Source organism: Gallus gallus, chromosome 8 (genome assembly GCF_016699485.2).
Source record: "Gallus gallus isolate bGalGal1 chromosome 8, bGalGal1.mat.broiler.GRCg7b, whole genome shotgun sequence".
In the NCBI taxonomy this organism is placed as follows: domain Eukaryota; kingdom Metazoa; phylum Chordata; class Aves; order Galliformes; family Phasianidae; genus Gallus; species Gallus gallus.
In genome coordinates this window covers 27,057,648-27,085,013 of record NC_052539.1, presented here as the reverse complement: position 1 = coordinate 27,085,013, position 27,366 = coordinate 27,057,648, and the positions used below count along the sequence as shown (strand labels likewise).

Genomic DNA, 27,366 nt, shown 5'->3' with positions numbered 1-27,366 from the left:
AAGTGATGCACTCATCTGTTTTCATAACCTTCGAATTGACAGAGAGAAGATGATTTCTGTAAAGCTGTCTTAAAGTCCGTAAAATCACTCATACTCCTCTCTCGATGACCAGCATGCGAGGGGAAAATAGGGCAGATCTATTCAAAACTGGCACATCTAAATGGTAGAGCCAGACACTGTGCTATGGCCAGTCCTCCGTTGAGTGGTGAGAGGAGGATGACGTTTGCTGGGGCCAACAGCTTTGTAGGTGCAGTTCTCTGCAAGTGGGTGGCAGGGAGCATCACTGGGCTGGACTGGGGCAGCCAAAAAAAAAGCACTGCTCTCTCAACAGAATCATTACCCGAACGTGAGGACAGCTTCTTTTTTATGTTTGAAGAGTTTAGGGCTTTATTTGGGATCTTTGAGCTCCTTCTCTTCCAACGGCATCCTTCAACTCAGGTTCCCATCTGCTTTTCTCCTTTCACACCACACAAATGCTGGGGAACTTTGCAGATGGCCACGAAAACTTGTCCCTCACATCACTCTTCCTATGAGAGAAGGGAACAGACCCCACCAGTCATTTCTAACTAATCGAGGAGCAAAGGTGTAATAGGCCTCCATAATCTGTAACAAGTACCATTTTGTTTTGTTCCCATGAGCAGGTGACATTTAGAAACAGTTATCATCTTTTTGTTTTTCTTCCTGCAACCCAGACATTGCAGAGCCAAGAGAACAGGAGAGAGAAGTGGTGCTCAGCCCTGGCTGCAGCCCAGAGCATAATAGAGCATCTCCATTGCTTGGACCATCTCACGTCATCATTGCAAACAAATGGAGTTTTGCCATCTACTTTTTCCCCATTTCAGACCCAAATTTTCTTCTAGGAGCTGCAGTTTCTTTATACAACATTTAAGATCTCTGAGGAGGGAGAAAGGCATATTTTATGTTTTTCTGTTTTTTTTAGTTAGATGAGAAGCACATAACGAGCCTATTCGTACTGATCCGAGACCCTGAACGCATCCAAATGATTTAGAGAACATGTGCTAAGCAGAGCATCCTGATGCGAATAATTGCTAATTATAAGGGAATCTCCCATCCTCTGCACAGAATACTTCCACTCATTTGCCTTGCAAATTAGACATTAACCCTCATCAAAGCACTTGGGTTTACACAGAAGCGATCTCTGGGTGCCACGATCTCGCAATCAGGCACTCACATGGAACATTGGCACTGGATTCCAGCTGATGGTCCCACCACCCGCAGCCTTCGGTGGAGAGGACCGGCACAGGCTGCCCACATGCATCGTGCCCTGCCCCATGGCTGATACACGTGGCATCCAGACAGGAGACAGAACGGGCTGTTTGTCTCAGCACACACTGCCACTCGGTATTTAAACGCAGACAACAGAACAGAACAGAAATAGCAACAAATGCAGATAGCAGCAGTGGCATTTTTCCTTAGATAAAGCCCACTTTGAGCACACAAATAGTTACGCATAAAAATATATCACAACACGGTTGATGCTCAGACCCACAAAAGGCAGAGGCACTTTAAACTAGTGACATCCAGAAAAATGGGTGAGCCTCAAAAGAAGGCTGACATAGACTCATTTTCAGCTTTTGAAGGGGTAACTGAAGAAATCCCACAGAAAAATATTGTACTGTGTAACATCGCTCTTCATTCTGCCATACAGTCTACTCCTCTGAGGCCACAACAGCTGCCAGCTCCCCAGCTGACCTATGGGGATAGCACTGTGCACCCCGAGAACATAGCAGGTCCTGCTCTGCTGAGCTGACCTGACACAGTGCTCCAGGAACCTAGGACATCTTCACATTGTAAGACACTGAGATACACTGATTGCCATCTGCAAAGGCTCAAGGAAACCTGAACCAGCTCTAAGAGCACGTGGCTTGTTCTGGCCTCTGCACTGTGGCTGCTACACCGCACTGTCAGCGCTCTCTAAGGACGCATGATGCACACAAAACTGGATCCTGCAACAGGAGACATTTCAGTGATCTAAATCAGGCAGAAATTTTGGACAAAATCTCACAATTGGGATAGCAATTTCTTTTCTAAGCAACTCTTTCTGGTAGGAGCAGGATTTCTGGCTTGCCCTGGCCCACCTTGCCCTGCTGGGCTCCCAGTTCCTTCTCTCTCTGTGTATCTAAGAGCTGCTCGTTCATCTTAGGGAAGACGAAGCGTGCCTGGGACTGAACAGGGAGTACTGGGTGAGCTCTAAATCCATGGCGTCTTTGCTTGGTCTCAACATCAATAAATTATCATTGCAACATTTAAATTCTCTCTCCCTTGACAGTAATACAGTGTAACTTGAGCTGACGGTATTTCATCTTTAAATAATGATGTTCCCACAAAAAGACCGTGGCACAGTTATTATCTCGGTATCTTTCTGCACCAAGCCTAATTAAAGTGAACAGCACCAGAGTGCAGTCAAAAATTGGAAGTTTGTTACCTAATGAAGGCTCTGCAGAAGAGCTCCAAGTAACTGGAAAGGGAAGCAGAGAACATCTCTCAAAAGCCAGGATGCTGAGATTTTTCTCACACAGTGAGTCACTTGAACCTCCAACAGTGAGCCTGAACCGCCTTCATCTAAAGGGAGACAGGATGTAAAAAACAGGAAGCTTTCGGACTTAACAATAAAGGCTTTTTGACCAGGGAACACCACCTGTACTGATGAGTCCAAAGATCTAAAGAAAATCCTTCAAGGAAGATCTCCAGGGAAATTATCACTGCTGGTGAAACACAGATCAAAAGCCATAAAGCTGAAAAGGTTGCAGTAACAAGACATAGCACCACCCACGCTTGCTGAACTGGCTGAAGACCATGCCATGGAGAAGCTGTTCTGTGCTGGAGGTAAGAGCAGGGCAGAGAGGAGAAGAGTGCAACACAACGGCTTGCAGCACAGCCTGGCATCGCAGCAAAGCGATGCAGTGACACACTGAGCTGGCAAAGACTGAATTCAATTTTTACACATTAAAAAAAAGAAAAAAAAGTGACAGTGGCCTAGGTCTGCTTATGCAGAAGTTTTTGTAATATGCTGTGACAACAATTAGAAAATATTGAAGTTAGATGAGTCATCCAGATTTGGAAGGCCCTAGAAAACACCCACATAGCTATGCTGGAAAATGCAGGGAGGAAAATGCCTTAATATCAAGAAGGCCCAGGGAAGAGAGATAACAATCAGCTATTTTACACATTACATATATATATATTTATATATATTTACTTCTTAGTTATTTTGCTGATTGTTACCAGTTACTTACCACTAAAATACATTTATCTCTGATAGAAGTTGGTATTCATACAGTCTGTTCCATCCTTATGCCAACTCTGGGGATAAAACACTATGGAAGTCCTTAAGGAAACAAAATGTAATGCACATCTGCTGAAATGCTCAATATTTATCACCTATGTCAGATATTGAAAGCATTTCTTATGTATTAGATATTTTTCCTGGTGATACATAACATTTGAATTGGAAAGGAAATTAGAATGCAATTAAAGCACAAGCAATAGCTTTGTAACAAAAATATTACATATAAATATGCCAATTCTGACTAATAGAAGGAAACTTCTCTTTTTTACTAAAGTATGCTTTCATTTAAAACTGGAATATTAAACAACAGTATTGTTGCTCACAGCAGAGAGCAGCCAAGGTTGTATGGTGATCAAAAGCATTTCTAAACAGCCTAATTCCTACTTTGTCAAAGATTTCCTCTTGTCTGTCCCTGGGCCTTCACCAACACCTAGTTAAGGGAAAGTGCCACACGGGGACCGTGGAGGAGGTTCTGCCCTCACGCACCACAGCCACAAACACTTCCATCATTTGCAAACTGACAATTCTCAACTTCACACCCCTCATTTTATTCACAGGCTGGAGAAGAAAAATATCCTTTTCCAGCTTCTAACAGGTTGCTCAAGTTTGATAAGCTGTTTTTATTCCCACTGAATTAGTTGAATAAGCTACAGATAGAACAGCTCTAGGTCCAGATATTTCCCAGTTCTCCCGGTGCACACATACACTTCCCAAACACTTTACTGTTGTTGTTTAAGCTATGATAATAGATTAGAAGTCACCATTTAAAACTCACTCGGTGCATTTTAGGATCCGCCATGCTTTTGCACAGGATCTGTGCTCTCCCATTCCCTCTGCTGCGGAGAGGTCAGTCCCCAGAGGCCATCCCTGTGCTGCGTTTTGGGGTGCTGCACACCCAGCCCAGCGCTGAATAGCTCTGGATACACAGCCAGAAGGCCACATGTTAGATAAAAACATGGGGCCAAGACATTTAGAAAGAGAAAGCCTGGGTTAGTTCTAGGTCCTGGTTTTTTTTGAGCTATCAAATTGCACTTGAATTACGTTTTCAAGCTTTTTACAACATCAAGGAATGCTTGGAGGTTTTGATTTTCTCTCAAGCATAATCCCAAGTTTCCCAATGTCATGACTTGCCTTTGATTGCTGAGGGAAAATGAAGAATGAAAATGAAAAATGACTGCAACACCTGGCAGTGCTGGAGGCTTCCAGCTCCGTGCCTAAAAACAAAATAAACATGTACCTATAAATTCACTCTAAAACCTCTTCTGTTAGCAAAAATACCTACTAACAATTCTTCTACTTTGTCTTTCTTATCTTCTATATCTGTAGCCATTACATGTATATCCTGTTTATGATATCTAATGTATTCATCAAAGCATTACATGTAAAACAGATACACAAGCTAATGGTAGAGCCAGCAGCAGGCAACTGTTGGCTCACTACACAAAGCTTCATGACCAAGATGAGGCAGGCAGAGAGAGACCTACTCCACATCTCTGAGTGAGGTTTCTGATACACAGCTCAGTGCTTCTGTGGTGTGCTACCTGCAACCCGGGGCATCTGTGCTCCACAGGACCCCCTTCTCCCCAGGCCAGCCACTGAGCTACAAAGCTGGGCCAACACGAGCACTGAGCTGCACTTCTCACCTTGAACACAGCCCGTCGCTCCCCTGCTGCTTCAGAAGAAGGAATCTGCAAGCCCCCACATACACACATTTTTGCTGCTTTTCAGCCAGGTTCATCTGGCATAGGTGTTGTGTAGAGCAACCCATACACAGCCCACAGCTTCCATCACTTGTTTTGTGCTCAGCCCACACGCTTCACTGCTGAGTCAGTGCCTCAGCTCAATCAAAGTGAAGACCTTTCCCGGCCTTATGGAGGAGAAGAAAGCAAAGCATCCAACCACAACACTCTTATTTTTAGAGCGTGGGTTTAGCCCATGAGAAGTCCCATGTGAAGCAGAGCTGGAGGAGAACACCCTTCACCCTCTATGAGCCCGTGCAGGTCAGTAACCCAGAGACCATTTCTCTTCTGTGGGGCACAGCTTTCTGCTGGATGGGAGAGCTGAGCAGGCTGAGGAAGGGAAGGGCAACAGGCATCCAGCATGGGAAGCAGCTGGGGAGGATGGGAGCAGGGACTTCCCTACTGTGAGATTGTCTCATGTTGAGGAGCTTCAGGCTGAGAAACAACAGAGCATTAAAGGAGGATGACAAGGTAAAGAGTTTGAATATAGCTGAACAACTAAACTGAGGAAGCAAGGTTTTATTGCTTACAATTATTTTAAAGTCTCTTATGTGATATAAACTGAAAATAAGTGTGTATACTCTGCTAACAAAGATTTTTCTGCCACGGGAAGTATCAGAACTGTAAGAACTGGGATTGATGTGCCAGAGCATGTTGGTGACAGAGAGCAGCTCCTACACTTCTGCAGCCAGCTGCTCCCCTCTGAGAGGTAAGGGGACCTGGACAGATGAATAGATAATTTGTCCCCACACAAAACTCACCAACTAAAATCACCGTGAGATCAGAACACAGTTGTATATTCTTCCCAAATAAATAATGTGTCTTATTTAATCAGCTGTCCTGAGAGTCTCTTCAAGAAGTTAATCCAGTTTATGACATACAACCTGATAACTCGATTAAGTAGGACAGTATTTTGCATAAGAAACACTATCTTGAAAGTTCTAAACCTCTTCAAAGGAGCAGACCTCTTTTCTCACCATCAAGGAGTGAAATAAATTGAAGGATTACCGCCAGACACCTTTGCTTATAGCACATTTCACATAAGCAGTGCTGAGCAAGGCTTTCAGTTCTCTGCAGAAGAAAAATAAAATCACAAACAGAGAATTTTAACAGGTTTTTCAGTACCAAAAATATGTCAAGAGGTAACAAACAGCTTCACTTCAAAGTTTTTAATGAAATAAAGATATTAATGCATTAAGCTTTGGGCATTTTTAAATGAACATAATTATAATCAGGAAATTGATGATGTGTTTGCAAAAAAATACTTGCAATATGCCAAGCACTTTCTTTTCCTTCTGGCAAAAAAATAAAAAAATAAAATAAAATAAATCCATCTCCAAGGATTTATCCAAAGAGGAAGAGCTGAAGGGATAAACTCCACCATATTAAATAGACTTTTCCAATTCTGACTGGAGAAGGAAATCAACTGAGAGAGCGAGTTAAAAAACAAATGCTCCAGGGAAAACTGAGTGGGATATGGTGGTTTTTACTGTAATTCTTTCGGTTTGATATTCAACTGATGTTTTTTTTCGTGCAGGTTTAGCCTAAAGAGGGATGATCCAGAGCCTTTCAAGTCTTGCTCCTCAAGAATAAACTGTCATTTTTATAAGCTGGAAATCCCTGGATCCTGCTTTAATATGATTTCATTTTAAAATTCAAATGGCCATCTAACCTCTAGAAACCGTGGCTCCAGAAGGATCAAGATGCTTTGTGTATCTCACTACACACGGCCAACCAAGACAGCCAACTGACTAATCAAGTTGCAACAGCCAGCCAGCCTTCCCAACTGCACTCCAGTGCTTACGCTCCAATGTTTATTAATAACATAAATTAACAGTTTAAAATATTAAGTTAAATTCTAAGGTGGCAAATCATTTTATTCTGCTTCCTTATTGAAACAAAGCTGTGCATCCAAGCTGTCCCAGCACTTTTGAACCTGCTGGCCGGTTTGATGCAGATCTGATAGTGGAATAGAGGTCTCAAAGGTATTATAAAAGGTTCTCAAAAATAGGCAGCTGTGCAGGGGAGAAAAATCTGATAAATTTCCAGACTGAGGGAAAGGCCTCAGTGTGAGATCACACTTTATTAAAGCACCACAGAATTCACAAGAGAAAGCCCTTAGAAATGCTCGAGCCACACGAAAAGCTTAAATCAGAGCTCACACCTTCCTCAACACACCCACGTCAGCCGAGCAGGAGACGCACACCTGTAGGAATCCAGCTTCGTTAGCTCCAGCACTCACAGAAGTGCTCATTAAACTCTTCACAACTGCACTCAGCTCCTTGCTATGGACAGCACCCAACTGTCCCAGGTAATCTGTCCTCAGGTACCCATGACCAGGCAGTAGTGCTGGAGCAGAAGCACCAACCCAGCAAGGGCTGGTGGAAGGGCTGCACTATGGCTTTGCCCCAGTGCCAAGAGCTGCAGTGGATTCTGCTGCCTTGCCCTGTCCTTCCCAGCAGGCCAGCTGTCCAGCGTGTGTCACCATGTGTCCCACCAACTCACCACACCACAACGTACTTCCAGCATGCACAAAGAATGGTTGCCACATTCCGTGAGTGAGAGGCTTCACTCTGCTCCCCACGCCTCACCAAATCCCATTCAACATCATTCATGGCCTTTGCTCCACTTGCTGCCTGTGCTCATCCTTGCATACAGCTCTACTCGCTCCCTCGTCCATCAAGTCCCAGACTCATCTCATTTCTTTCCCATCTGCTCTTCTCTCATCCCTCTGGTGACACCTTGCTGACTGCTTGCCACTCTGTCAGGCTGTTCACTTAATGGATTTCTTCCCTTGAGAAACAGTTTTTCAAAAATCACATCTTCTGCACCTAACAACTCAATCCTGGAACAAGGTCTTGCTCTAATACTGCTGCATTGCCTATTCAGATGCATTAATGACACACAACAAAATGATACTGTGATAATCCTCAAATAACCCGTTGCATCCCTAGGAGAATAACAGGTTACAAAATGGAGGAAATTACAGCCAGACTTGATGTGATTTAGAATTAATTTTACTGCCAAACACCTGAAAAAAATTTACTCCTTGGTTCAGAACACAGCGTGTATTAAAGTTTACAGTTTAGCACAGGAAAAATGCCCATGTTTGAAGGCATATATGGTACAGGAATACTTTGATATTGTTTGAAAGTATAGCAAATGCTACTGCTTGCTGTCTGCTCCCAGAGCACCAGGAGGGATGGACACGAAATAGCACAGGACCTTTAAGAATCGTTTGGATGGAGTAAAACCTCTGCTCTCACAGTGTAGAGAGGCACCACTGAACTCCACCTGCAGACACAAACGAATGCCTTGTGCTGACACACTCTATGGAATTTCCCTCCAATTACTCCTAATTCAGGTATGTGGTTCCACTCCAAGAAACAGAGTGTTACAGATATGAGAACTTACGTTCAGTATCTCCTAATACTCCTAGGATCGTCACACCATGGAAATGACAACTTCCCACCTCATTTATTGAGCACCTGGTTCATAAATTTAACATTTATAGGTCAGAAAATACTCCTTAAGCTGGTGGGTCTGAATTCCCAGATAAAAGATGAACTATTTATATAGAAGTCATAGCTAATGCACTTAGTTTTCGGATAAGGGATAAGAAAAGACCTCTGAAAATGCGTAAAGCATTAAAAGAAGTTGAAAGCATTTGGTGCTGGCAGAACAATCACAAAACGGTACGATGAAGTCAAGTTTTCAGCCCACATGTGACCCACCGGTAGCTCTGTCACCTGGCAGCAGTACACTCATTGCTGGAACAACAGTTCCCAAATTTGGACTGCTCAGGCACTGCTGCTGGGGACAGCAGAGGCTGCTGGCACTGTGCTGGACTATGTCCACACAGATGAATGTGCAGAAGAATAAGGTGCTCCTGCACACTTAAGCTCTGTCCTTCCCCCAGCTCAACAGCACAGCAGTCCTCTTAAGTTCCCCGTTTCCCAGCTGCATGTTTTAATCAGCAACCCCCATTCCTCCAAGCTGCTCCCCACCCTCCTTTATCTCCTCAACACGACCCCAGCCAATTACGCTCATGAATTTTGAATCACAGCTGTAGGTCTGTGGGCAGGCAGACAGAGAGCTAGGAGCACACAGCACCAAGATGCCACGGGTTGATGTACCTGCCATGCCAGTTGCCTTTTGGAAACACCTTCCCGAGGCAAAATGCTCCCTTCTGGAGCTGCTCAGCTGGAGTGGTGGTATCTGGCAGAGGCACTCACCCCTTGCTGCTGGTGGGTGCTTGGAGGGCCCATGCAGAATGGGAGCTGACAGCCACAGAGTCTACACTGGAGCTGTCTGCAGAGGGATGCCGTTACACCCAGCGTCCTTGGCTCGGGGGGCCACACTCCTTAGACCTTCCCCCTTCCCTGTCCAGCAGAGGTTGCACTTTCTACATTCACAGCAACAGAAATTTGCTGCTCCCTTGACGGGTTCCCCCCCCCCCCCCCCAAAAAAAAAATCAATGCTTAAACATTGCCTCTGGTAACTTTTCTGGGAGAAACAGAGACAGGCAAGATCAAGCTGTGATCCCTAAGCACTCACGAGGCAAGCAGAGGTATCTATCGGTATCTTAATAACAAAAGGCTCATTGTTATTCCTGGGGTAGCAGAAAGAACTACCTGTATTCCAGCCCATCACCACAACACCTCTTCCAATTCCAATATAGTAGAGGTATTTTGAATTCACTAATATAACTGATGTGTTCATCTGGGGCAGATATCAAAGCCTTTCATGCATACATCTTCCTAGTGTCATTTACCTTACCAGTTGTTTTCAGTTTGCACGTGACCACTACACGCCACTGAACAATTTGTAGTAGCCTGTCACAGTGCACCACAGCTAGCATACCTACAGAGAGATATTCTGGATCGCTTTTCATTGCCAGCTAGTCTCATAAACAGCAATTATATGTCTGCACAAAGCAGAAGGTAAATTGACGACTAGCCCCTAAGCCACTGCATTGAATGGGGGAAAATCAAGACTTAAGACAAAGGAGAAAAAATACTTCAACTTCCTCAAACAGTTAAAGAAGTTATTCTGGACAGCTGTCTCAATGACTGCAATACTGTGGAAAATTAAGTAACATCTGTAATGAATAAAATTATCGTCATCTCACATTTTTACTTTCCCTGCTGTTAGAGGCTTGTTCCCACTACATACTTGGAGGAGTTACTGTTTAAACCAAACAGACCATTTTGGAACAGAGCTATTATGCAAACAATGCGCTCTGTATTCCAACTAAAAGCAATGCTCTGCTAGTCTGGACAAGGCACGATGCACAAGTAGAGCTTATTCTATTTTTCTTTTGGTGCAGTTGATCAACATAATTTATGACGGTAATGATGAAAGATACCCTCCTATCTAAAAATCAGATATTTAAGGTTATAAACACATAATAACCTTTTACGGGCTGGTATTTGTCTTTCATTTATTTCTTTAAGTATTTGCATCCTTTTTACATATTTTTAGTTGCAAGTCATTGCAGTGATATTAAGTGCTCTTCAGTGAGTGATATAAAGATGTACCTGTATCATCATCTCTTAACAAGTTTGCACAGCAATACCTGCGTATGCAGATTTATACCACAGATGCTATCTTTATCTCGGAGTTACATGAAATTACTTATCTGTGACACTCGAGTAAGATCAAAGATCCCGAGCAATGCAAGCTTCCTGCACCGTGCCTTAAACAATTTAATAACCTTAAAGCATCAAATCGGTACGTTTCATGCCTTGCATTTTAATGCTATTCTCTGGATACCTGGTTTGTGTTGGTAGAAAAGATCATACCTAAGAACAAATGCAATCTAAGGCAATATTTAAAGATTAGATTATCCTTCACTGCAAATAGCTCGTTTGTTTATTATCACACTGCTTTATTCTTGTTTTGCCTCTTTATACCACGAAAATGCTGAATATTCAGTTTAGATTTCCCAGCAGCTTTTTATTTTAGTCTAAAAACATTTACCTAACACATTCTTAACAAGCAAAGTGAAGAAAATCCAGCCATCTGTCTCTACATTACAATAACAGTTATGGAAGAGTAGATTATTCTATATAGCAAGAAATTTAATGCTAGGAATTCTTATACTTTAAGCACTGGCGTGCTCTCACCAGTTTTGTATATAAGAATGTTCAGCACCAACACACAGCAGAAACAACGGTTTGTAAGGAAACAGAAGACAAAATACATTAAAGATATTAAATGCATTCAATATTCTAATCATGCTATATGTCCATGCTTCAAACTGAGGAAAAAAAAAGGAAGATCCGTGCCATTATTTTTTCATCTCCAGCACTTCCCTAGTTCTAAAATATCACTAAACATACTCAAAATGACTTGCTGGAAACAAACACAATACAGAGAGAGATTCGAATCCTTACCTGGGAAACCCCCTTGTACCATTGCTGTACCAGCATGTACTTCAAGGTATCTGCATTCCTGACAAACATTCAGTGCTGTAAGCAGCTCAAATCCTCATCAGACACAGGCTCAGTGCTCGTCTTTCTTCTGACGACCTTGGGCCTATTTTTCTGAGATTTTTCTCTCCTTAAGGGCAAACCGTCTGTCTGTTTCTATTATGAGATGCCATCAATTATATTAATTTCAAGCTACCCACAAGCTAACAGTTACATCTGCCAGCAGATGAAAGCTGCCTATGCAAGCATGCAGGGAGCAGCAGATCCCTGGTTTCCCACATCTGACCCACTGATGCTCCACGGCTGCTGTTTGTGCACTGCCTGGCTGTGCTAGCATTCAAATGACATCTCTATCCCCAACACGAGTCACCTCAAATGGTTGTTTGTGTCACTGCGAGCTGCAGGTACTGCCACGCTTAATGGCCCTCCGCGTGGCAAAGGAACGGTTAATGGGCGTTATTTATCGAAGCATCCTTCTCATGCAAACAACAGAGGTTAAAAATTGCATTCCTCAGTCAAATGGCTCCACTAAATATGCTGTTAACCAATGCTGCAAATCCCGCAGTTTCCCAACACTGATATGCATTCATGGATTTTTGTTGCTGGTTTTTAGCGTGTCAGAAAACAAAACCCATCTGTTATAAGAAGCACGGGGAAAATTCAAACTTCATCCTAACTTGGATTTTGCTGCAACTCTGAATGAGCAGTATTAGTTTCACAGCAATGAGTTTGCTGAACCAAGATATTGAAGGGAATCACAATCCCTCATTTAGTAATTAAAGAGATAAAATGTCTCTCTCTACATTTATAAACGCACTCACTCATTTTGGGAATTCCTCACTAATTCTCTGTTCCAAATGGTACATTTAAATTAACTCAAAATTCTCAGTTATTTTTGTAATGTCATTAATTTGTTCATTTTTAAAGATCATTGTCCTTTCTTTAGAGCATGTATCACAGCACACACAAAGCCATCTGTTCGGTGCATTATGTACAAGCACACAGTAAAGAAAAAAAAAATACAAGTCCCAGCTGCAATTTTACTATTAATTCATCAAAAATGTAATTTCCTTTTGCAGTACTTCATCAGATGCTGAAAATTGTGCACGTGATTCACAAATACGGAAGAAAACAGCACAGTTACAGAAACCCAAGCTAACCCTCAGCCCCAAACTGCAATGACACCTACATCGCAATCTATCCTCATGTGGCACAGCAGCTTGCTGTCTGCCTGGAATGCGTAGCCCTTCTGGATGCTCTATTAGGGCTGGCTACAAAACTTACATATTTTTAGCTAATTATGGGTCAGAATAAGAAAAGGAAAAGCAGATTAGCAGTACAGTCATATTAAACAGAGATTAACACAGCAAGAAAATAAAGTCCCTGCTCTATTTGTCTAATCCTGACTCCTGCACGGTCTTTAGAAACACACTGTACTAAATACACTTGTTAATATATTGAAGACAATTAATTATTGCAATTGCTATTTTTTTTTCTTCAAAATTTTATTTTCCTAAAGCTTGAAGCATTTTTCCAGGCTACATGTTACTCTTTGAACATCTTCTCCATTTGCTGTTGATTGCAGTGACATCTATTGGAGAGGCGGTGTTTGGCTACACAAGCTGCCTCACCTGGAGATCACAGGTTTTGGTTTGCCACCCCCTCAGCCCCCACATTAAAATTCCTTCTCCTCTGTTTTAGCACCATTTTATGTAAGGCAAACTCTAAACTGTTGGATACTGAAGGCTTAAACTGCTTGATCGATGTTTTTGTTTAGTTACTGCTCATCATTCTGGCATTTTTCCAAAGGGACAATGATATTTTCTCATCTTCACCCACAGCAGAACACAAACACTTCCTGAGGGTGCACCTAAAGCACCCCGTGTGCTTGGCCATACACTCCATTAAGTCTCAGCTGAACTCTGTACCATCTTTTAGCTTTTGCTTTTGATGAAAGCCATCCTCCTCTCCCATGAGTACCAACATGACTGATGCTACAAAAGCTGTGAAAGCCTTGGGTACGTTCATCCAAACCAATCCACACACACATGGAGAAGTGCCCCTCTTACACCCTAAGCAGCCACAGGTCGATCACAGAGGAGAACACATGGGTGAAACACTAAAGAAGTTTTGCTTCAGTAGAAGAAGCACCTTTCCTCAAAAGCATGTTAGGAAGATAAATCATTATGCATTCTTACAGCTTCATTGATTTTTGCATTATCTGCAGACAAAATAAAAGGAAGGGGGCATTATTATCCCCTTATTAGATACAGTCAAACATCCTTGCAGACAGGAAGTCTGAGCGCTGCAGCATCTAGTCCATTATCTTAGTCACCTTTCACTATTTTTTATTATCTGTTTTTATTATTTTAAGCTTATTTGAAACCCACCGGATCAATCTCAGTCTCTTAACTAGACAAGAACTTTTACTAACAAAAACTAATGAATTATCAATTGAAATCAAAGTTTCCAAGTTCTTCCAGTAGTTGTCTTTACAGTTTTCTAATAGTTGTTTTTTAAGGCCTTTCTTGAGTTATGACTGCCTCAACTTCATTACAAAAATATATCCAAACTGTACAGCTACGAATGCTCCAAGGAAAAGCTTACAAAACATTCCATTACAAACTACTCTGCCCATCCATTTCCTCTGCTTCTTTTTACTACTAACCCCTCATTACAGCAATAAGCCACAACAGGGTGCACATTAGTCTATTAGCAGACTCTTAGTGCACACCTACAGCCATCCGCCACTAAAGGAAAATACACCAATGCCTATTGACACAGTCTGGAGCACAGCTGCTCCTAAGTACAAATGGCTCCTTTGTATGCTTTCCCTCCCTTTTATTTGTTTTGATTTTTCTTTTTTTTTTTTCTTTTCTATTTTAGTTCTCTCCAAAATCTGATTTTAACATTTGGGAAACCTAGAAAAGAATAAATCTTTATGGAGAGTGACATCCTCCAAAATCACCTCTGTCACTGTAATATTTCCAGGTTTTTTTTTTTTTTTTTTTTTTTTTTTTTTTTTTTTTTTTCCAAGACAAAGAATTCTGAAGGCTCTTTTTGCAGCAGGATGAAGAATCACCAAGCTGGTCTGCCAAACAGTTAAATAAGCAACTAAGGAAACAACTTGTCTTCTACAAATCCTGTAAGCTTAGTCTTCTCCAGCTGTTACCAATGTAACTGCTATTCCTCTGCAAAGGATTCAAGTTTTACAAAAGTATCTTAAAATGTGAACTAGAAGTCTTAAAACAGTGAAGTCAAAGCACAGAGTAAACAAGCAGCACACTACACAGAGTCAGAGCTGGATACTGGTACAGATCCAACAGTATCACTAGAAATTAAAAAAAAAAAAGAGGAAATGCTATTCTCAACTTGCCTTCAGTATGCAGCAGAACACTATTTAGGAACTTAGAAGATGATCTTTGAGATACTAATGGGTCAAATTAATTTGGAATATAAAGAGCAGCAGGTCCTAGGGTAAGGATGCAAGAAGACATATTTGAAAAAATAAATAAAAGTCTGGATCTTCTTTGCAATGTCAGTGGAGCTCAGCACTTAAACCACAGAAATGTGGAGGATGTATGAAATTTCTGTAAACCAAGTTCAACACCCAACAAGGAGTTACCCTTTTTGGATCAAAAACTACCTTTGAAAAGAGAAGGCAGAACACCTACAAGAAATGAGTGTTACAGCAAGCCAGCAATGAAAGCCACAGTTTCAGTGATGGAAAAGCAGAAATAAAAGGGAGCACTGCAAAAAGGCAAGTGAGTTTAAATCCCAAAGGGGAAAGGAAATCAATATCAAAAGGTTATTCAGCCACCTGAAGGGGGAAACAGACTGAAAATGGAGATCGCGATGCACTGTGGACAGGATAGAAAGGAAAGAAACATTTTCTTTTTTACAGTAGGAAGTCTAACAGTGCTTTGCTTTCATTTTCAGTATGAGGAATGATGAAAAAGAACATGAGGCAAAAGATGAGAGTATGGTATGGAAAAACAAGCATGGAGAAAAAGCGTGATGTGGAGCAAGTAAGCTATTTCTGCCATATGAAAGAAATTGATGAGTTGGTTCATGACATTTAAGTTGTATTAATAAGAATGCTAAATAAATAACTACATCCATCAGTAGCACAACTAGAATACATAGACTTAATAGCTCTACGACCTCAATATGCCCTTCTAAGGCCTTCCACACCATTGGCACAGATTGAGAACCACGGGGTGTAAATGAAAGAAGGAAAGACTATTACAAGAATTCACCTGAAATGACACCTCTTCCTTTCAGGATACCTATTTGTCTAAATACAGAAGACAATACATTAAGTTGACCTTATGTTCAGTGAAGCTCAGTAAATTATGAAGTTCACAAAAAACACAGAACTAGCATACTAAGCGGGCAAGGAATAGACCAATACGAACATGCAAATTGGCACTGTCAAGAGGGCAGGTACTTTCCTGGACTGAGATTGCTGGGATGGTGCTGAAGAATCAGGACAAAAATTAGGGACATTAAGTAGGTCACAAATATAATACTGTGCACACATGTCCAGAAAAAACAGTTTTTCAAGTCATCATAGAAAAGAAACTGTGTAGTCCATTCCACAGCTGCTGAGATGCTTGAGTTTCAAATCAAGTGCTCCTCCTGACTACCACTCACCACCCAAAACACCAAAAACCTTTTTCCTCTTCGTCCAAAACCTTCTTATCTCCACCAATAAGCCAACCAGTCTCATTAGTTATCTCTCCAATGGCACACCAGTGCCAGCAAGGAGGAGGAAGTCAGCAAGAGCAGCTGGAAGAGCTTTCCCATCAGCAGGCCTCAGGATCAGATCTTACACTGGGTGGGAGCCATACCTGCTCCAAGGGCAAAAGCTACAATGGCATCTGTCTGCTTTGGTTTGGCCCTAACTTAGGAAAATAAAACCCACTCCAAGAAACAGACGAGGAGAAACATCATTGCTGCTAACAAACAAGTATGCTGTTTTGGTACAAGAGAGCGCAATAACAACAAAAAGAATTGGCATGTCTCATTTAAGAAAATAATTCTGTGTTCTTATCTGTGATTTTATTATCCCTAAATAATTTACTCAAGGCAAGCTATGAATAACAGTTCTGCATTTATCCAAAGTTGTAATTCATAAAGCAGCATCGTGGAATATCAGTCATGCTGTGGAAGACTCTCAAGTTGCACTGCGTTCTCCTCCAAGTCCCTAAATGACTGCACAGAGTGCTAATCATTGTGATTTGTTTAAAAAAAAATAAAAATAAAATCAAAACAAAGATAGTTGCAGAACCTTTCCCTAGAAGATGTTACAAAGTTGGGATAGCTTCTTTCAGAACAGCACTGAAACAATAAACCAGCATATTTTTCTTTTTAAAGGAAAATATTTTGTTTGAATCACAATGCCCCGAATCAACTGCAGGCTTTGTTGGGTGAAGACTACTCACCCATGGTTCTCAGCCTAGGCCTGCTCAGCTACCACAGCAATTACAAGGGTAAAGCACAAAGTCTGACTTCCACGGCTGATGCCACTGCCAAAGCAAGCACTTTACAGCTCACTTAGACCTTTTTAGACTGAAAATAGAGACCTTGTTACATCTTTTCTGAACAGAGCTGTAAGATCCTGGCTGGGAAGAGAAGGACAGGTAAGTTATCAAATCAGCAGCCCTCAGTGAGGACAAGTTTGAGGATTAGATCCTATTGCCTACTATAGGAGCACTACTTCTATAAAAAGGCAGATATGTTTATCATATCATATAATCCAACTACATCACACAAACATCATCTGACACAACGATTGTAGCACCACTTACTCTCTGCACAAGCATCCTCCTCCTCCTCCTCTTCATCCACGCTGGCTTCCTCTGAGTGCAGTCTTTCAAGCGCTCTGTAAGGAGGTGGCAATTTCATTGGAGGTGGGGCCCCATACTTTCTCTGATGGATTCAAAGTAAAATAATTATATGCTTTGTATCCTCCATGCATGAAAAAAAAAAAAACCAACATCCTATTAGCTCCATGTGTTCATACATAGCACTTAATCACAGCACTAAAATCTGGAGCACAGACTTTTTAGGCAAGAAAACAGAAAAAGAACTAACATCAAAAAAGTACAACTGAGAATGAACAGTTGTTGACAAAATACTTGTGTATCAGACACGAAAGTATGAATATTAGTCAAGGGTTGAAAATAAACACTGAATCATACCCCTCATTTCTCATTAGAAATGCTCAACAAAGTTGTCTTCTACTGTCTGAAGTCAACAGACTTTTAATATTTAGAGTAAGAACTCAGTTTTAATGTGTCATGGTAATATTTAGACCCTCATCTTCATTTTGGTTAAAATAGTAAAAAAAAAAATTTGAATTACAATGTACGGTAAAATTCTGTTACCTCACATAAATAGAGACAGCTCCTATAATGATGCATATAGCGGTGCATAGCAGGCATAAAGAACGGGCTCTGGGTCTAATGACAACAGCCGCTCCTTCGTCCAAGCAACAGCTTTATAGCTCACAGTAACTGGATAGTGCCTCAGTTGGCTATGTGATTTCACCAAATTGCATTCAACTGTATCCCATGCAACCCCATTACTAATAGCAGGATGCACTTTAGAAAGGGTACACCGAGTGCGTTATGCCATTAGAGCAGCCCGAATGCCTGTAATGAGTTTTGCTATAGCTGGGAATTGCAGAACACCCAAACATCAAATCTAGAATAAAATCTTCTATTAGGTATAATGAAAGCTGAACCTGCATACAGATTTCTAAACTCTTAAGCCTAAATTTGCGTGGAGTAGTTCAACTAGCCAACTGCAATGTCAGCTACACACGTTTTCTGAGATAAGACTGGTATCATCCCATCAGTTCAAAAAAATATTACAGAAAAACGCTGCACCAAGGACAGCATAACACTAATAAATGAAATTATGTCCAACGGTAGTAAAACCCCTGCACTCAGAGACCTGGTAGCTGTTTTCTCTAAGCATACAATACACCAGATAACCCTTCCACTTTTAGCTTGATCTCAGTAGAGGCAGATCTGTACAAAATCCAGAAGGTCCAAAAAGCAGCAGAGGACTCACATAGAACACAACCAGACACGTAAACATGGAAAAACTGCAGGTACTCTTCCACCTACCTATGACAAATTAGTATCACTGTCATTTGCTAGCAACTCAAGAATCTAAAACTTGACCTTTAGTCATTTAAGACAATAAATACTTGCTAGAAAGCGTGTGAAATTATGTGAGATTCATAAGTTTACCCAGCATCTTGCTATGGCTCAGGGCAAGCTTTGTACATCACTTCTAACCCACTGAGAACCCAGGTGTGTCTGTTGTGTTGGACTACACTGTACACAGTGTTTCTGAATTAGCACAGCTCCTTCCAGCAAAGACAATGGCAAAAAACACAGCTAAAAACAGCTCAACAGTTAAAGAATTTAAAGCTGATTTGTCCACAACAAGTTTCAAGTGTTTAAATAGAGAAAAATCTTCACTATTGAAAAGATAATTAATCATACAGGAACAAGCAGATTTTTTCAGATGGAAATAGCAACATTCAAACCAAACTCTTTTGTGAGACTTTGAAGACTGGACTAGAAATATCAGTGATTTCCCACAGGGACACGGACCAGTAATCCACTAATAGCAAATCGTTGCAACTCCGAGATGCCCCTGCTGCAGCACAGTATGACTACTTTGTGAATTCATGTTCAAAGCTAAAAAGGAGCTATGTATTTAGGCACTGATGCTTTTCTATATTCCACCCACCAGTTTACAGCACCAACAGATGAAAAAGGTCTGAAAAAGATTAGGTTCCCTCTTTAACCTCCAAACGCTATAGAACAGAACACACTGGAGTCCCAGAGATTAAAGGCAGCACATTGCAAGAGGATGAGTGCTTCTGAGATTAGAAATATCGATAACAAAACCAAGAAAAGGGGACTGTGACTGCTTCATTGTAAGTATTATCCATGGGCATGAAAGCAAAACTTCAACATCTTGATTTTTTCCTTTTGGGGGAGGGGGCTGGGGGGAGAAGGGAATAATGGAGCCTCATAGCATCTGTATCTGACAGATACAGTCCTACAAAAACTTTCAGAGATAAGAGGGCCTTCTCAGTTATACAACAACACAAAATTACTGAGCAGGATCAAATGAAAAGCTTGTCATATTTGTTGTTGGCATGTTAAACTGCACTGAGCCAAAGTTATTGTCCACACTAATTCTGTCTCTGCTTCTCCGTCCTCAAAGGTACGCCTGATCTGCAGAGGTCAACTCAGTTCCCAGAAGAAAGGCATTCAGGGAAATACTTTGGCCATTAAAGCAACCTGGCTGAGAATGAAAAATTAAATTTTTCCCTTGCTCTAGTGATTAAAATAAATCCACTGGTTTATATCAAACAGGTTTCCTTCTTTTTTTTTTTTTTTTTAATCTGTTGTAGGAGCTACTGTAATAGCTTCACAATTAGCAGGCCAGCAGCAGACCTCTCGGTCATTTCCTTGTTTTACACAGCAATAGGAAACCTGGGAGACCTACCTGATTTAATTATCCTATAACACAATTTTACTGAATTTCAGACAGCCTCACATTAAGGATATCATCTGTGTACATGTTATTATTTCTCTATTTCCACTGAAAAAGGAGAATCAATTTGCCTCCCTGTGGAGCAAGACAAGCAACTCCAGAAAAATGCCAATATAAAGCACCAAGGGAGAACCACCAGGGGAGCCTGAATCCTAACTTGCATTTGGCAGAAATTTGACAAAAGCTACTTGAGTCAAAACATTTCAACAAAGCACTTCAAGTTTCACTTCAGACTTCACTGAGGCTTATCATACCATTATAACACATTATTATATCACTTGATTTAGTAAAACTTGGGTGTAGCATTACATGGAATAAATACCTTTTCACTCTTATTTTCTTTGTTTGCATCCTGATCTTTGCTGACTTTCATTCCCTTAGGATGTATGGCAGAAACCACCTGTAAAACAACATATATTACACACACCAGAAAAGACTGTTATAGCTGCAAAACAACTGAAAGTTAGGCAATAACAATATTAAAGCCATCCATCACACTCTGCACTTTTCATGGTTTTCCATGTAGAAGTGCATTGCAGTGCATCTGAGGAGTTTGTTTTCACTGAAATTAAAAACACTGAGTTTTTGTGCTCACTGTTTGACACCTAGCCCCATCTCCCCATTCAGTTAAGCATTCCTCTGAATCATGTGCTGTTTCTTAGAGAGGCATTAAGAGGTTTCTTGCCTTCACCTTGAAGATGAGGAGACATCTAAATCTCCTGATATTTAACTTGCTGCTGAAGGACAACTTCAGTTTTTTTTTGTGATCCATTTCACGTGGAGCTGCTGGTGCCAATCTGGCTATTTTTCATCATTTCATATTTTGTTCGTTTGGATAACTGAGAGTATTTTTACATTATGAAATATAAACAAATTAGAATACACAGGGCCAGCTGCAATTTTACAGATGGGAGAATTGAATTAATATCTAGTCAACAAATTGACATCTACTTGATTTACATCAGAGAAACAAGGTTTTGAATCAAGTCAGGTAAGAAAGGATGTGGTCTACAAGCAGAAAGTCTGACAGAAAGGATGGGAACACAAGTTGTCAGATCTTGCCAAAAGAAATTTAGCCGAGTTTAAAATAAGATGCATACAACGGATTTGTTAAATTTTGGAATAAAAAATAGAAATAAACTCACTTTTGGTACGTTAGACAAACTCTGAACTACAAACACAACAGGATTTCCTGCATTCTTGATAGCTTCTACTGCTTCTTCGTGTGTGGCATTTTGTAGATCTATCCCAGAAACCTAAAAAATATCATTTGTTTTTATTAGATAGCTCGTTATTTGCACTGCACCTTTTAAAGAGATCACGTACATTCACAGAAGATTAGTTTATATGAGGAAGGTTCCAAAAGCAGTCAATAGAAATTATTTTTGAAGGATTTTTCTGGGATGGTTTAAGGAGAAGCATGTGACTTAGCATTCACAATAAAGATGGCCATATATTTTGTCAAACAACTGTTCTATTCCAAAAAACAAAGAATAAGACTGTCAGAGAACGCTAGGTATATTAACACTTTCAGATTTGACCTGTTTGTAAACTAAATCTGTTTTGAAACATCTTTCAAAAAGTCACATGCAGCCCTAAAGTACATACAGGAATGCCATTCCTGGTTTTCATCTCTGGCTGGGCTGATTTTTGCTTATCTATCTCCGAATCCCAAGGTTGCAATGTCATTGTCACCTCAGGCACTTGCCAAAATCAGCAATTTCCTTTAAGCAGTAAATAACCAGACCGCTAACAAATACAAAACATATACAAAATAAAAGCCCATATATTTTAGTAAACTCTTCTATAATGTACACCTAAAAGTTATAGCAAGCTATAGCATAAACTACTCCTATTCATTCATGTAATTCTTTTTATTTTCTTTCATTTCTCGGAGAATGTTAAATGATCTCCACTGTTAAACCTTTAAAAAAGAAAAGACAGCAGGGGTATTTTTTTGGTTTTCAAAACACAGCCATCAATACTTCACAAAGTGGTGGTTGTATTTTGTTCCTCCATCCATCCTTCCAAAGCTGAGTCAAACTTTATTTCTACGCATGAAAAGGTGGGTTTGTCTGCATTTACCTCAAGTATTTTATCTCCAGTTTTTAAAGCTCTTGTTCTTCCTGCTGGGCTGTCTTCCAAAACTTGTTTGATAAAGATCCCTTTAAGTTCCTCTCCATTCTTCAGGCGCTTTATGACAGTTTGTCCACCAACAATACTTATTCCAAGAGACACATGAGGATCTCTGAAGATCTCAACGCTGAAAAAATACACGCAGAAGTCTAACAGCTTGAAACAGTTTTTAAGCTATTAAACACAAAGCCTTGAATAAATGTAAGCTTTTGGTCTTTCAAGACTATCTAGCAGAGTGAAGAGATGAAGCCAGAAGCCTATGAATGCTCACAACGGACCTGGCTTTTTACCCTCAGTTGTCTTCACCCCTCAAAAAGAAAAAAAAGTTATTGCCAGCCCAGGCCTACTGCCCTCCCAGTAGGTTTTTATTTTAGAAAAAGTCACAGTAAAACAAACAGGTCTTCAAGTAAACAAACTCAGTCGTTTTCAGTTTGATTAAACTGTTTGGAAATGGCAAAAACTGCAAGTGGTATGCTAGAAATGATAAAACAATAAACAAGTGTAATGCAGCTTGCTGGCTTCCATGTGTCAGATGCATATTAATCAGCTTAAGCAGAATTGTTTTAATCATTTTATATGTAGGACCATAAAATCAGTTCAACTAGAAGTGTTAGCAGCATAATGAGAATGTGGCTAACGTTGGCTTGGCAATTCCAATTACACCACAGAATTTAGCAGAAAACCCATGGAAAAGGAGACAGAAGCACCAAGTACATTGTTCACACCTCACAGTTATTAAACAAACATGAATTTGTAGGCCATATATAAAACCTCAACATACCGAGGTTTCCCAAGTCAGTTATATAACCAGAAAGTACAGTTCTGTTGAACATTGTTAAAAATATCTATCTGTATCTCAGAAAGCCTAAGGTACAAAAGGACCTTAAGTTACTGGGAGAGAATGGATGAAAGAGAAAAGAGGAGAAATAATCAGGCTCACGAAAATAAAGGCGTAATGCAAATGAGAAGACATAATGCAACTTTATGAACATACGTCCGAGGTGGTCCCCAGTGGCTGAAGTTTGGAGTTTCTTCACCTTCTCCTTCTTCTCTTTCAGGTAATTCACTAATTGGGGACACAAGGAGGGGAAGAATAAGAAAAATAATAATAATAATAAAAAGGTATCAACCATGGCAGGTCACAATTCTTTGCATATTTTCTATCTGGCAGTGAGACAGCAACACGTCCTCAAACAGTCCAGTTTAAATCAAATCAGCAGTCAACAGACTAGGCAGGAAATTTTGTATTTAGCTTTAAATGTGTCTAAGGAATGCACCAGAATGAAACATGATGGACTGGCCAAATGTATAAGCTGCTGTGATGTACACATCTCCACTGCTGTACCTTATATGAAATGACTATTTAAGCAGTCATTTTTACTTTCTGATAAATACGCTGTGACTCTTACAGAGGGATATAAACATGGTAAAACCAATCTAGCTTACCAGAAAGCCAGTCGTGTTGCAACTGGGAGAACAGGCCCTGTGTGTTCCATTAAACACCCCAGAATGGGGTGTTAATTAAACTTTTATAATATGTATGACTCATCTACTCACAGAATAGGAATGGAAATATCAAACCGCAGGCCCCCCACAGCAAGGTTCCAGCAGTACATCCTTGCACACATTTTCTATAGACCCTGAGAGCTGTAAATGCTACTTTTACATTGCAAAAAGGAAGTAGGATGTAGTACTGGAGAAATAATCCCCTCGCCATATTGCTGACCAGCTTTCAGACTGAGGGAAATTACAGATTAATTAGAGAAGCACTGAGAATTTGAGCCAACAGACCCCGAAAGCTGATGCTCAACCTGCTCACCCAAAACTGGTGGGACAAGTACAGGAGAATTTATGGTAGTGGCAACTATCTGTGACCAGTGCCAGCTTAAGGTTTGTCATCACTATGGCAAGATTAAACTGTTCCTGCACAGGCATGAGGGCCATAGCTAAACGCTGGAAGGGAAGGAACGAAGGAAAACAAAAAACAACAGGACAAAGCTGTGATAAAGAGCTAAGAGAAGAACTCTTTAAGAGGTAATGACCAGTGTTGCCAGTAAAGGCTACATCCTTCTTCTACAGGTTACATTCACTCTTGTGGCTCCCGCCACACTGTGGGGTAAGTGGAGTAGGTGGGCTGGTATTCAGGGGAAGAAACATGGGAAGTAAGAATTCAGTAAGACTGTAAGGTAAATATTCAGCTCCTTAGGTAACAGGCACACGCTGGGGGTGGCCTGTATCTCAGAGCTTCCCACAGCTTTCAACAATTAATCAGTTAGGTAGAGAAAGAAAAAAGTTATGAGTATTAACTAAAAATCATCTGAAAATTGAAATCTTTCTCCATACCTGTACAAAACTGTTCTAGGCTGAGGTAAGGTGGTAACTCGCACAGATTTTTCATTCTTGGAAAACATATAATCCTCCCCTTCTTCTTCCTTTTCAACACCTTCTAGGTCAACAGTGAGACCAGGTATTTTAGAGTCCATCTGAAGCTTTGTACCTGATGAAGTAAAGGTTTAGATGTAAACTTTTGCTTCCTCTGTCTCTGCATCTACCTATGACATTTGGAAATAAACCCTCAGCACAACCATGTTCCAGATCTGAATGGTGAGAGATGATCAAGAAGCTCAGAGATACAGAATATTTATTTTTGAAGGAAATTTAAAGCATGCTGATTTATTTACCTTTAATAGCACCTTGCTTCTGACCTGCAGTCAGGTAATAAGAGAAAATGCCAAATCTGACTGGAATTGAGACATGCTTACCTACAAGTTACATGGCATATGTTTCTCACAAAAACATGATTAGAAATACTGAATCCATCCTTCATGCAAGGAGAGCTGTACAAAGCCCTGATCCAGCATGGATGACTGATGTCATTTCAGTGCCATAAATATCAGCACTAATTAAATCACTAGAGCTCCTTGCTACAGTCATTAGTCTGCCATTTTGGTTAACAGAGAGTCTGTTGTACAAGATGCAGGTGACAAAGAATGGAAAGAACCCCCTTTCTCCCAGTAAATGAGTGCTATCACAAGCAGGCTGATAAACTAATTCACTGATAACATACCAAATTCTAACCACTGATTTAGGGGGGATGAAAGTCATTTGGCCTTGAAGAGGTACCTTGAATTGTATATACTCATGTAATGATACTGCAGCAACCCAGATTAAATCTAAAGAAAATGCTTGTCAAAATATCCACCTCCAAACCCTTCTCCCTCCAAGATGTCACTTCATTCATTTTGGTGTGCCCATTACCACTCATATGCCTTCAATGAGTTTCTCGCTGCTCTGAGGCGGTCTGGAGAAGGCAAGAGCTCATCCAGTAAGAGACCAGAGGACACACACAAACCCATAGGGCAAAGTTCTCACACACAGGGACAACAATCTCACTGCCCTAAGGCAGTATGGCAACTGGAAAGTTTCACGTCTGTTTCAAAGTCAGACGTGAAAAGACTGTTTCAAAGTGGAGATGCACATGAAACTGACAGAGAAAATAAAGTAGACCATGCATGGAGTCCTCCTGGTGATGTAGCTAGACAGAGGGGTGTGACTCTCCACAGGCAGGAAAAAGCTGATACAACTTTAATTATTACTTATGACAACAAAGGAAAAAGCAAGAAAATGAAGCTGAAACTGCTTTGAGCCTGTAGAGACCTTCATTTGAATATTTTATTATTTGAAAGATTGAAAATAAATTTGTGCTGTAGTATAAAAGTTAAATTTGTAAATACAAAGTTACAACACAGTAAAAAAATAAATTAAAAAAAAAAACCAACAAAGAAAAAAAAAACTTCTCACAAACCTAAATCCATTTTGTTTCTTGATCCTGACTGGGTAGCTCCACTGTCCAATAGGCCTTTTTGGTAGTCACTGTGTGCCGTGGTTGCAGAAGACTGTGAAGTTATACTAGCATTTTCTTCATACTTCAGAGAGGAGAAAAAAGTGAAGTTAGAAAGCAATAATATCAACTTATATAGAGGTATTTGACATGAATGTTAATTTTACAGCAAACATTCACATTTTCTCAGCTACGTAGCTACCTATTCACATAACTATGGACTACACTGTTGTAAGTACCTAAGCTGCACTACCATCTGGTTCTAGGAACTGATTGAGATTAAAAATAATGAAGAAAAGAGTGGGTTCACTTCACTGACATTGCTGCTGAAGGCCCCGGCATGACTTGAATTTGGTTATTACTGAAACATATCAGATAAATAGAACTTGCAGAAAAGATGGGAGGCCAGATGTCACAAATGGGAAAGAGGACAAAATTATAGGATACCTATAAATACATCAACCAGACGACGTACCTCACCCAAGCAAATCTACAATCACTATGTAATAAAAGAGAACCTACTAAAACATACAAAAAGATGGACTGGTGTCCATTAGAGGTACTCAGACCTCAGCTAGTAATTAAAACATAAGACAGACTGATTACAGAATTTAGGTCTGGAATTTGCCTTGAGGAATACAGGTCCCTTCCATCAGGGTACAGCACCGAGGTGCACACAGCATTACTTACCATCTGCTCACTATCGAACGTATATTCCAGGGACTGCTTTGGACTTAAGTTAGCACTAGATCTTAAGTCTTGAATTTTAGCTGTCTTAAGTTGCTCTGCCCATTCTGTATCTAGGTTTTTCTCTGAAGACGCCTTCTGTCTATCTGATAAGCTATATTTCAGGAAGTCTAAATCTTCTTCATACTCATCCACCAACATTTCCCGTTCTTCGTCCACTTCTTCTGTTGTGGGTTTCCAGAATTCACGCATCTCCCAGGACTCCTTTTCATATCCATTGTCATTTTGAGAAAGCTGAAATGACCTTCCCAAATCCAAAATTGGTTCATCAACAGCTTCTTCTTTAAAAGGTGTTTCATCTCTGAAACCCTGCGTAAAACATTACAGGCATATAGATTTTTCATTATGTTTCTTCCTAAGTCTTAAAACTGTGTTTTATGTTAGATCACATTAAAATTACATCCTGATTTTTAAAGTGAAAATCTTCTGCCTTTTGCATTTTTCTCGAAGAAAATGTACTCTCTGACTTGTGATTTCAACAGCAAAAGTAACCATTGCAATTTCCTTTAAATATAAAGAAATGTCATTTGGACAGTTCAGATATTGCTGCAGCCATTCAGAATAACCACT

General features: G+C 40.4%; 1 protein-coding gene across 13 annotated transcripts in view; it reads right to left on the bottom strand.

Annotated features, from left to right (window-relative positions):
• The window catches only part of PATJ (PATJ, crumbs cell polarity complex component), a 142,289-nt gene that overhangs the window by 60,144 nt on the left and 54,779 nt on the right, over positions 1-27,366 (bottom strand). For all 13 annotated transcript variants that reach the window (XM_025153268.3, XM_046944710.1, XM_046944709.1 and 10 more), the window contains 8 exons: positions 26,740-27,105; positions 26,014-26,134; positions 24,552-24,705; positions 23,203-23,274; positions 22,158-22,335; positions 21,218-21,328; positions 20,395-20,472; positions 17,297-17,417 (listed from right to left, as the gene is read on the bottom strand). In XM_025153268.3, coding sequence (XP_025009036.2) covers positions 17,297-17,417; positions 20,395-20,472; positions 21,218-21,328; positions 22,158-22,335; positions 23,203-23,274; positions 24,552-24,705; positions 26,014-26,134; positions 26,740-27,105 — 1,201 coding nt within the window. The remainder of the gene's footprint in view (positions 1-17,296; positions 17,418-20,394; positions 20,473-21,217; positions 21,329-22,157; positions 22,336-23,202; positions 23,275-24,551; positions 24,706-26,013; positions 26,135-26,739; positions 27,106-27,366) is intronic.